The sequence below is a fragment of the Malurus melanocephalus genome, unplaced genomic scaffold (genome assembly GCF_030028575.1).
Source record: "Malurus melanocephalus ecotype Western Australia unplaced genomic scaffold, MMel_1.1 scaffold_33, whole genome shotgun sequence".
NCBI classification, from domain to species: Eukaryota; Metazoa; Chordata; class Aves; order Passeriformes; family Maluridae; genus Malurus; species Malurus melanocephalus.
This window is the reverse complement of record NW_026623265.1, coordinates 2,548,075-2,560,109: the sequence shown is the minus strand read 5'-3', so window position 1 is coordinate 2,560,109 and position 12,035 is coordinate 2,548,075. Positions and strand designations below refer to the sequence as shown.

Sequence of the window (12,035 nt, the reverse complement as noted above, 5' to 3'; positions counted from 1 at the left end):
GTGGAAGGAAGGAAAGGAAAGGGCAGAAAAGGAAAAAAGCTTGGCGGGGAGATAAAACAACTGCATGAAAAATCACTACAAAATGCTCTCGTTCAGACAAACTGTTCAGAACTGGGAGTGTGGAGCATGCTGTATGGGGGTGGAGGAAAACATGTAAACAAAATACCTCTAAGAGCTTCCAGGCATTGCAAAGTAATCTTTCTCTCCTTGGGCAGCCTCTATTTGTGTCATAATGTATATCAAAGTCTGTGAATGTGCAATGTATATCAGTCAGAAAAATTACCAGTATACAAAAACATAACTTCATCCTAAAGAGTGGTGATAGACGTGTACCAGTGACTACATTACATTTATGATACTTTCAGCCAGCATTTCCAAACACRCCCTACTGGATTTTACACATAGTTAGTGAACAGCACGAGGCAGATGTTCTGGAGGTGAAGAAAGACACCCGGCGAGCAGATGAGATCATAGCCATGAAACAAGCATGGGAGTCTACAGAGCCAGGGAGAGCTGTCAAGGTAATATCAAAGTGCTCTTTGCACGGATGTTTCTTTACAAGTTCCAGGCATTGTTGTGATGGTGGAGCRGTTGCCACACCAGAAACCTGACTTCATAGGGCTGTCCTCTTCAACACTCTGTGGAAGACAGGAAATTTTACAATTTAAAGAATCAAAAGTGATTATGTGCCTGAATTCTGGGCAGGAATCCAGATCGTCTGCTTCAGGCTACTGGAGATCGCTGAGACTTTAGATTCTACTTTATAAAACACAGAAAACTTTCTCCTTAGAAAACCCACTACCTCTGCACATTTGCAAAGCTTCAACTTGTGACAAGTTTAATGGTTGGCATGAACAGATTCTATTGAGAAATACACTGCTATAAACAAGCCAAAAATGGTTTCTCCTTAAGAAATGGCATCTGGTCATACCAGTACTCAAATTGTCCCTTGAAGCCAGGATTCCAAATTCATTCTGCATTGCAGGTTACCCGTGAGCCTGTACACGCTCTGTATGAATTCTGTTTTGGAGAAGTAATACCGATTTAGTTGCCAGCTGCATCTGGGTGCTTTTGACATGACATATGCTTAAGATGGAAAAATAATATGTGTTCTTTTTAACAAAGCAAAAAGTTGCAGTGCTGATTCAGAACTGGAAGTATTATTACCAAAGAAAAACAAAAKAACAAAATGCAGTTTTCAGACTCATCTGACAGTCATTCCCTATCACCACCAATACCATTGCCCACTGAGAGATTCTCAACCAGAATTCCCAGYTTAGAAGCAGCTTGTATTTTTTATATTACCTTTCAGAAATCAATCTCAGACATGGGTCTTCCCAGTTACACTCTCAGATTTTCTCAATTYTTTTTAGTGTGTTCAAAGCTCAAAACTTTTCATGACAATATTAAATTCTGAACTAAGGAGACATGCAACTCTGCAGTTTTGATTGATTGTGCTGGGACTGAAAATGCAAGTACAACCTCCTAAAGATTAGCTGGAAATGAATCCCCTTTGATGTGTAAAGATCTGGTTCTATCAAAATCTGGTTCTATCACCATTGCCTTATTTGATCAGAAAATCAACTGAATTGCAACTACCGAGTTCAATTTTGATCTCTAGGCTTTTCAGGAACGTGTGCGTTTTATTAACAAATRTACTAGGAGAGATTCAGAGGAGCCCATAGCTGGGGCTGAGACTGCTGACTCAACACATGGTTCAGAAGAAATGGGTAAGTGTATGACTTTATATGTCTTCAGTTCAGCATGTTTTACTCATTAGGAAAGCCTGCATTTAATATCGGTAGTAGATAGATAGATCAGCCCCATAAAGGTGTCCAGATTTGCAATGGCATRCTTGCTCTCTATCCCCTGTTTCAATTGTTTTACTGCTTTATTTCCAGACACAGATAGAGCCTCACAGCTCTTGGAGGCTGCCAAATTATCCTTAAGCAAACTTCAGGTCATCCTTCTATAACAGAATTTTAATCTGAAATGAATATGAAATGTTTGGAAGTTCAGTGGAAAATACCTTCTCCCTCAATTCCAAGTACCAGAGTTCATTAGTGTAGAAACGGTAAAAAAGTGTATAGCAGCTGAAATAGCATGTCAGTAATAGACTAACACACCTAATATTCATTCTGTTTGTGTTCATGGAAACTGCTCATGGAGRGTAGTCTGGAAGTGAGGTGTCAAAATGTGCATACTGAGTAGCATCAGCTTCCTGGCAGTTTCCATATGTGCTGTCTAATTTTGTTTAGTGCTTACAACATCTATGGATTCTTCCTATGTATTCCCTGCTAATTTCTAGATTCAGATGGAAAGTTGAACTGGGTACAAGACTTCAAGCTGTTTGGGGTTTTTTCCTTCCATGAATATGCTGAGATCAGGCCACCACAAAAATGAAAGAGTAAGACCCAGTCTGATCATGACAATATCTGGTCATGGCTCATGTGCATGGATCTAGAACCTGTGACCAGTACATAACTACAGATTAGTATTTTTCCATTCCAGTAAGTAATCCTCACATGAAAGGTTCAGAACTTAAAGTAGAATTAATCCTCACCTAATACCTTGAAGACAAAATTGGTTACATGAAACAATATTTCCTCTAAGAACTTCAAAATCAATGACTGTCCAGGTAGAGSTTTGTTCTAAACTAAGCACTTGGAGTCATATATAAAGTATTATGATGTACAGTGATATCCCAATTGACTTTAAGTTGTTGTGGTTCAATTCCACAGAGTGCAGCAACAGGCAATAATGGGATTGAACATTTCTGTAATATTCAGTATCTTAATGAGGATTTTTGTATTCTGGAGAATACTGTTCTGGTGGGCAATGTMTAAGGCCCTTCCAAAGATCCAAATCACCCTTTGAGACCAGCAGAGAAGGCTGGTGTATTTGCCTATGTATAGGCAATAAATATTTTTTTAATGCTCAGAAACGTCTTCCTATTTTTCATGAGAAAATTCCAGTAATATTTTTTAAATATTTCAATTGATTACTGCTATAGATAGGGTAATAGGRGTTTTTATAAAACAAAATTACTGCACTCATCATTAAATCTCATCACATTTCACAAGTATTTTCAGCACATTGAGATAAACTGAAAGAAGGAAGCATTGAAATAATGACAAAGCAGCTCAGCCCAGTGCCACGCTTAATATCATAKATGTCATTGTTTTGCAAGAATGTTACAATAAAACACAGCACACTTACTATTAATGACAAAAAAAAAAAAACCTTAAGATTTCAGAATACCAGTTTTACTATGTCATGGATTTTCTTTAGACTGGTATTGCTTAAATTAAATCCGTTCCCTAAAAGGGAATATGATTTTATTTTTTCTTTTTTAAATACAGCCAGGCCTGGACAACTGGATTTTTATTGATTTTTTTAAAACAAAAGAATATGATTTCCAGAAGTTGTTTTTATATTTTTAGGCACTGCAAATTCAATGTTCTGGATTAGATATGCAAACTTCCTGGAGTAGAGTGGATTTAGATAAAATACATATATTAGTTTCATTATGGTGCATGTRGGTTTTTTGCAGCATCTTTGATTCTATCTTAAGTGTTGGAAATAAAAGGGCAGAAATATTATGTCCACTCCAGCCCACACGTTCCTTTAATAATGTATTTTGCTGAACCAAATAAAGACAAAATGWTATAAGAATTTAGGTGGATCCTCCTAGCATAACCAAATAACCAGTTTACTCTGTCCTGTTTTATATTTTTTTACCACAGGAATGGAAACACCACAAACGGCCATTGATTCAAGATTAAAATCAAAAAAATGGGAGCTTATAGACCTTAGTCCTTACATGAGGTAAAGTGCGCTAACATAATAAATGTCAAAGGAGCTGAATCACTGCATTGCATGTGACATAAACATTTGAAGGAAATGTGCGTTCAGGCAAATATGCTTATTTCAGTATTCATCTTGAAAAGAGCATGTATTTCCAGATCACAAGATATTCTGAGATGGAAAGGACACAMAAGGATCATCAAGTCCTGCACTTAAGTGAATGGGCCGTATAGGGACTGAACCCACAGCCCTGGTGTTACAAGCACCACACTCTAACCAATCTTAGGATCATAGAAAATTTGTCAGGAATTTATACTAGTYTAAAATAACATATTTAACAAATACATGTTATAGTTTCAGTTACTAATAGTTTATAGCTGAAATAATTATATTAATTATATTGATTATATTTCTTATTCAACAAAACTATATTCTTTATTACAAGTGTTGGCATGAATTTATTGAGCTAATTTACACACACCTGCCTAATTGCTGTGTTGCAGCTAGAACCCACTTCATGGTAAAGTCCATTTGTATTCAATGTGGCATTTTTGTATTTTATTGATCTTCAAAAGACTTTAAAAATGCTGAAAAAAATGCTCAAGTTTAATTTTAAATTGAAAGGGAAATTGGTATTATATTGAAGTGAATAGCATTTAAAGAGTAGAAAATATGGCAAAGTACCTTCCACAAGCTTGAATCTCGTAAGCATTTCATTTTTCTTCAATTCCTTGACTTTTGAACAAGTCGTGTATGACAAAACATAAAAGTATTTTATCCACTTACCTGCCATTATGCCAAAGCAAAAAAAAAAAAAAAAAAAAAAAAAANAAAAAAAACCAAACAAAAAAACCTTCAACAACCTTCTGAAAACATATTTCTTTCAAATTAAAAGTGCCACATGTAGGAGTTTTCAATATGCTCAAAGATGAGCATGATTTTACAAATAGATTTAAAATAGATACTCATGTGTAAGATGACCTGGCTTCAGGAATGTATTTTCTTACTGGCATTATATATAAGCAGAGGAAAAGTGACTCCTTAACCATATCTAACCATAGGATCGTGATGTTGCCAAATATAAGCCAAACACATGCATAATAGATGTTAAGCAAAATAAACACCAAAACTTTGYTTCATATGAGACCAAAAACTGTTTTGTATTTCCTTCAGAAAAACAATGTCTGAACCTGTGGTGAAAAATGAGTCTATCATTCAACAGCAACAGATACATAAAGAGGAAAAAATCAACCATTTTAGGCAACTTCGCGAGCTGGCTTTGGAACAAAGACAAAAAGAAGAAAACGACAGAGTTTTATGGAAGCAAAATACACTTGAAATGTATGAGAACCTGCAGGTACGTTTTCAAGATTACCTTCCAGTCAACTACTCTGTGATGTCCACTACTGGTGTGAATATCCTAATTGACAATTATCAAAACTTTTGTATTCAGTGCTAGTAATTAGAAGCAATGAACAAGCTTGAAATTCCACTTGGGCAAAGGTTAAAACTAAAAGTTCTAAAGTAAAAAAATAGTACTGCACAACATCCGTATTCTTAATACCTTCTTGATACACTCTCTGCAAAAACACTATTTTAAAAATATCACCATGAAAGGATGGTTACAAGTCAGAATAAATGGACCATTTGACCTTCACAACCAGATGCATATTCGGTAAAGTAGTTTGGCTAGTTTTTTTTTTGTTATGGAATTGTTTAGGGCTTTTTACAAAGTAATAAAAAAATTATACAGGGTGATAAGTTGCTATTAATGTGTCTCAGGGAAAAATAGAGGACCAGTTTTCTTGAAATATGCATGATGCCAGCAAATGAAGAATATGGATTATTAATCCTCAAAAAAAGGTATCTATAAACAATAAGTTTGGTAGCATTAGGGTAGGATCCATTGTGAGGATTAACTCAGCCAATGCATTGCACATGAAGTAGATACGAATATCTTACCAAATTGGCTTACCTGTCGAGCATCAACAGCAACAAAAGGATTTGTTACAGTGGTGATAYGATAATAACTATCAATCAGCTGGTGACTCTTCAGAGCTCTTAAAACTGTCTAAGAGACAGTAAAAATAATTTTACATCAAATGAACATATATACAGAAATCTTACTTGAAAACATATCCTTAACTACTTCTCAGACAGCCTGATTTATATTACTCAACTACAGGTCACCAAGGAGCCATGATTCTCTAGCAGTGGCTGATCCTAGTAAGAATACAGGTCCAGGTTTTCAGATGTTGCTATGATTTTGGATTTGTAACCAACTGCATGGTAGAAGGGCAAATTTTTCACCAGAGTAGATCCTTGAATCTTTCTAGAAAGTGTTTCCATCAAAAATATTTCTAGTATGAATTTAAAGTGAGAGTTACTTGTGAATATGCACACTGTGCTGATAAGCACTTTTGCAGTCTTTCATCTATATAAAGGTTTCCAGGTATCCCCATCTTCCAGGATGGAAATGTAATGGAAAAAGTATTCACAGGTGTTGAAGTCCCCCTTGCCCTAAGTCTGGTTGAAGGTCATTGTGATTTAGGCTCCTTTAGCTTTTTAATAGKCTAAGACTCCTAAGCCTTTTCAGCATTTCTGTCATCTAATTTTTAATAGACTTGTGTAAGACAGCAAAGTAAATCAGTAACTGAAAAGAGACTAGATCCAGATGGGTAACTACTCTGTTTTCCTATTCTACTTTCACACAATTAACTTCTTATGTCATCAATTTAAAAAGGATTTTCCTTAACTTTCTCTTCTTCTTGGTGAAAAGACTGACATATAGCTATTTCCTTAAAAAAATCAATAAACATCCATGTAAAAAAGAAAAGGACAGTTGCTCTCCCTGTGCTTACAGAATCACAAAGTGAAACAGAACAGGAAGGATGCAGTTGCTTGCGATGAATTCAAGATTGATGTGTTAAGCAGGGCAGTATTGCTGTTTGTTTTTGGCTAGGCATCCTTAGATGAAACACGAGACAGAGTTTACAGCATTCGGGAAGCATACAGAAATCAGCTGCTGGAAGAAGAGCGCAGAAAACAAGAAGAACTGGCAGCTCAGGAAGCAGCACTGCTAGCAGAGCGAAAGAAGAGAAATGCAGAGAAAAGGAGAAAGCGGTAAAGGTTTAGAGAAAAAAGTGTGGTTGCTATCACTGTTGAATTGTATTTAACAGTTTGGGAAAGAAAGTTCACATGCAAAGATGAGAAAAAATGTTTGTTCTTTTCAAGTATTTTTGGCAACTTTATCATATCACATTTTCTCTTTGCCTGTTGCTGGTGAAAAAATTGATTTAGTATTCTTTTTAACAAAGTGTTTGGTATTTTGCTTCTTACAAAGCTACTTGCTACTAATGTAGTTTTTATGTTTTACTGGAATAACTTCTGCAATAAAATTCATATTAAAATTCATTAAATTTATAAAATAAACTAAAGTCATTCTGACTCTTCTCCCAAGATCACAATGTCTTTAATTATTTTTTTTTTCTTTTTTTCCAATCGAAACAGAACCAGTCAGGAATGAATCAGAGTTGAAACAGTGAATGTAACTTGACAGTTTTAAAAGTCATTTGACCTGGTTCCTTAAGTGGATGAAAATTTGTGGAGTTTATCATAATTAAAATAGTGGCAAGCCACAGTTTTCATATGATAGCATTGGGAGGCTTAGCAAAGCCTGATTGAGTAGGGGCTCACAAGCTTTCTGCGTACTGTAATATTTTTCCCTTCCATCCCTCTCTTAAGTGTTTTGGAACCTCACAGTAACTCTGAGTGCCAAACTCATGGAACAATCTCCCWAGGCTTGTTAAATACTGCTTAAAACCCTATTGCTCTATCTGTTTATCTTTTCTAAGATATATTTGCCCATGCTGGCTTTGCTCAAAGTGACTCATTACAATACTCTCAGCTGGAACGAAAAAATTTTCTTAAAAGCAAACCAATGTGTGAATGAAGTGGCAGTCAGAGGCTTTTTACACAAAGAGTGAAATAGTTCCTCTAAGCTCTTGTTTCCATTATCATAAAATTCCTGTATTTGTGGTTTTGCCATCAAACACAAAAAAGTATCATCACAAGCTGTTGCCCTGCCCTTTCTTTCCCCAAAAAAACACTCACAAACTATCACTGTACTCAGAGATCATGACCAAAACTCTTACAATGCTGAAAACTCTGTAGAACAAAGAATTTTCCATGTATGTAGTCACAAGCAGAAGCTTGACAAGTTAGACTAAGTACATATTGCATACATACAAGATGTCCAGGATGTCCAAAAGCATTTCATTATCTAGGCAAGGAAAGAAACCATGACATTCGCGCATTTGATACAAATCACAAGAAAGGTTATCCTTTGCATTCTGGCCACTGGTACTGGCTAGCTATTGCCTTTGAAACTAGCCTTTCCTCTGCATCTTAATGAACACCAGATGTTCAGCTTCTGCTGGTTTTGCTCACCTCTATTTTATCTGTACCTCACTATTTGGCTTGAACTTGACTCACTCCTCTCAGTCCTGTGATGTCTGTGCTTTGTAGATCATCACACCTACACACCTGCTGTGATGCCAGTGCCTCCATTCGGCCTCCTTCCTCCCATACATCATAAACTAAACTAGCTTGAGTTTTTGTGCTTGAAAAGGAAAAAAAATGAAACCAGAGTCCTAAAACTGCACTGGTGATTTTTTTATTTCAAAGATCAGGAGCTAAGTTTTGCTTTGACCCACAGAGGCTGCAAATAAAAAGCCTGTCAGTCTTTTGCTATAATTGCTCTTTGTCCTTTCTATTTTGGAATATGGGATATACTGCTTCATAATATTCCATCTTGTTTCCATGGCAATAGCACGTGTTGGTTGTCTTCTTATGTGAATCTCTAATGAGCTTCTGTAGAGGAGATCAAGTTTAAGTTCTGTTCTTTGTATCAGTACAAGCACTATAATGACATTCTGTAAAAATCAATCCAACTCCAAAAGCCAGCACTATCAACATCTAAATGCAAAAAATTCAGCTAATAATCTGCACGATCACAACCCGTCCCCACAGCTATCAACTGACTAATCAGCTATCAACTGACTTTAACTCAGGCACAGTGTACTCAGATCTACATTATCAACTCTTGCTCTGATATTAAACACAATTCTAAGTGTCATAATTTTCTCCTCTTGAGGAGTAACATGGCATTGCTGAAATCAGCTATTGGCTCTTTTATCATTTCAACATCACTTATATGACAAGAGTGTGAATTACTGTCACACTGTTTAATTGCATGTACTTTGGAATGTGTAATGTTTTAAGAGAAGCACAGATTTGCTAAATCCCTGTGCATATTCCAGAAGGAAAAAAAAAAAACACATTCACTTACCTCATAAAGGAGCTTGGAAGAAAAAATGCCTTGTTTGTGGATTGTGCCAAAGAATTTACATACATTGGACCAGAAACAGATGAGCAATGAAATTTCGTATGCATCAGTTTTACACCAATAAAACAGCTTTTTACATAGTGCACTATATTACAGGGTAAGTTAGTGGGGAAAGATGGACAAAAACTAAAGCCAGCAGAAGAGCCATTTGCAGTAAATTAAAGAGCTTTTATGTTTAGAACTTTACTGTAAGGAAAACAAGAAAAACTCTATGTTGTATTTTAACAGATAGGATTGTTTCCTCCAGTTTGTAGACCAGGTTGCCCAACAGTCAAATTATCTGTTCACATGAATAAAATATGTTTATTCTTTTGCCCTCTRGAAGCTTTTAAGCATCATAATTTTTTTAAATAACTGTAATAAAAGCTCTGGAATTTGGCTAGTATGAGGCCTTAGTTTGGACATAACAGGGCCAGATTCAGTAGGGACATAAAGACAAATCTGAAATTACGTGCTTCAAGAAGTAACTTCAAGAAGCAGCACAGTGACATGTGAAAGACAAGTTTTCCTTCTGTGAACCAGCTGTGCAGTTTGAAACACCTTGTGAGTTCAGGGTTGAGGGCAATACTGGATTTTTTTTCCAATTATACTTAGCAATTGGCTGGAATTTTGAATATTGATTTAGAATTTTATTAGAGCAGGGGGCATCTTTCAGTATATCTTTAACAATGAGTTGCATTTTTTGTGGTGGTAAAATGAAAAAAATTTGTACTATTTCCTGGCATTCATTTATCTTTCAGTTGAAGTGTAGTCAGTTGTACAAAGGAAAAATGCCACTATTCAGTAGAAATTTGTAAAAGTTTGGACAGAAGCTGCAGAAGTCACAGGAGAAAGGAACCGTGTTAGATTGCATTGTGAATAATCCCTAAAGAATTTATCAGTTTGATTTCTTTATGTCTACGTTTTAGGAAAATGGTAGATTCACAGTGTGATGCAGGTTTGAGAAAGAAAATGATTAGTCTTTGAGCTGATAATTCAGTTTAATGGGGATTAAGTTTGTAAAGACTTATTCACTTGTAATTATTCTTTGTAGGTGTGTTCTGCTAAGCTTTAGCAGTTTTCACTGCTTCATGCTCTTCTTTTGACCAGCTATTCTGAATTAGAAAGGATCTTTTTTTTTGTTAAAATATGTATTTACAGTTACTTTTTAATGCAAGTAGCTTCATTAATCTTCATATTACTTGTCCCATCTGTTTTGCTTTAATTTGGCTGGCATTTGCACAATGAGTTACAGACCAAGAGCAGACCAAGCCTGTTCCATGTTGCCTCGCTACTGAGACAAGCAATGTGCTGTGAAACCAGGCTCGGTTCTGAGCTGCCAGTCTGCTCACCCCAGCAATGTGCAATTTACCCGCTCTGTAAGGTCTCATTTTAATTCAAGGAAGAGACAGCATTTATGCACATGCACAGCATTTCCCCTCCAAAAGGCAAGAAAAGTGTCTACATATTTTGTCTGGCAGAAAACATAAGAGAATAGCTTTGCATAATCACATGGCAGTTTGCAGAATGAAGAAATCTCTCACTTTCAGAGCCCTTTTTTCCTCTTATTCATTTCTTGAATCAGTCCTAATAGATTCAGAGTCCAGGTAATATTTCAATGATATAAACATTCTTGTTTGCAGAAAAACAAGGTGAGGATGTCCTCCATCTCAGAGGACAGAGAAGTAGAAAGCCAGGGAAGGAGAGGAAACAATTTGCATCGTGTCAAGTGAGGCAATAGCACAAAAGGAAGGTGCAGTGAAGATGCCACTAGCCACAATAAGAGAAAATATTAGAGGGTGGGGGGAGTTAGGATGCAGGACTTTGATCTCTGGGGCAACAAGTGGTTAGAATCAGTGGTTTGGGTGCTGACAGGCTATTCTGAGAATGAGATGATGTACAGACTCAAATGTAGCCAAGACATGTCACTTGGGTCAGACCCAGTGCATGCTCCTCTCTGAAACCTGAGCTTCCTTGTGTGACAGCTGGCTGGGTCTCTAAGGGCAAGCACAAAACTCTTCCATGGGTACATATGAGATGTTTGTCTTGCACATGGCAGCCCAGTGGGTGCAGCACAATCCATGGAAAGCAATATGCAGGTTTCTCCACTCTCAGCCTGAGAAAGATGGATTCCATGGGTGTGTGCCCACAGACAGGACATCACAGGTGCCTTTCCCAGACACTCACAAGACCAAGTGTAGGGCAAGAGAAATCCTGAGTCTGTGTACAAGCCAGCTCGCTACAAAGCTGGAATATACAAAGAAGAATACAGCTGCACTTTCACAGACTTCTGTAAGGTTTAACTTGATGGTAAATCAGATAAATGAAGTGTCTTGCTAAAAAGAGATTTTTACAGCCTGTAATGTGCTAAATTTGATTTCTATCCCTTGTCTGGACATTCTACATGAAAGAATGGCAAAAAACAGTAGATGTCAGCTATAGACAGGTACAGAGACAGTGCAAGCACTCGGCAGTGGCACGGCTAGGAGCAACTACTTCAGACATACAGAAAGCAGACACACAAAGGGGCAGGGAAAAACAATCCATCCTTCCTCTTCTCTGCCCCAGTACTTCAACTTTAAGGCCACAAGTATTACAGGGTTTTATTATTTTTTGTTTTTACTACAGARAAATCTTGACTTGGATCTAGAAAAAACAGTTGTTGACAGAGGCTTGAATCACAGAGCCAAAAATCCAGGAAAAACTTAAACTACTCCACCCCTCAGTGCACCAACGTAGACAAAGGAATGAAAGCCTCACAGGACTTTACATACCCCATAAAATTTTTACTCTTGGGAACAGGAGAAAGATAAGAGACTAAAAATTAGCCACAAGTGCCTAA

General features: G+C 36.7%; 1 protein-coding gene across 1 annotated transcript in view; it reads left to right on the top strand.

Moving 5' to 3' along the window:
- Window positions 1-7,193, top strand: part of ADGB (androglobin) — a gene marked incomplete at its 5' end in the record, with an annotated part of 91,010 nt that extends 83,817 nt beyond the window's left edge. Inside the window, 5 exons of the mRNA XM_057363966.1 lie at window positions 366-521; window positions 1,622-1,730; window positions 3,747-3,828; window positions 4,981-5,164; window positions 6,770-7,193. Of these exons, the coding sequence (XP_057219949.1) occupies window positions 366-521; window positions 1,622-1,730; window positions 3,747-3,828; window positions 4,981-5,164; window positions 6,770-6,934 (696 nt within the window). The remainder of the gene's footprint in view (window positions 1-365; window positions 522-1,621; window positions 1,731-3,746; window positions 3,829-4,980; window positions 5,165-6,769) is intronic.
- Between the last annotated feature and the right edge of the window lie 4,842 nt (window positions 7,194-12,035).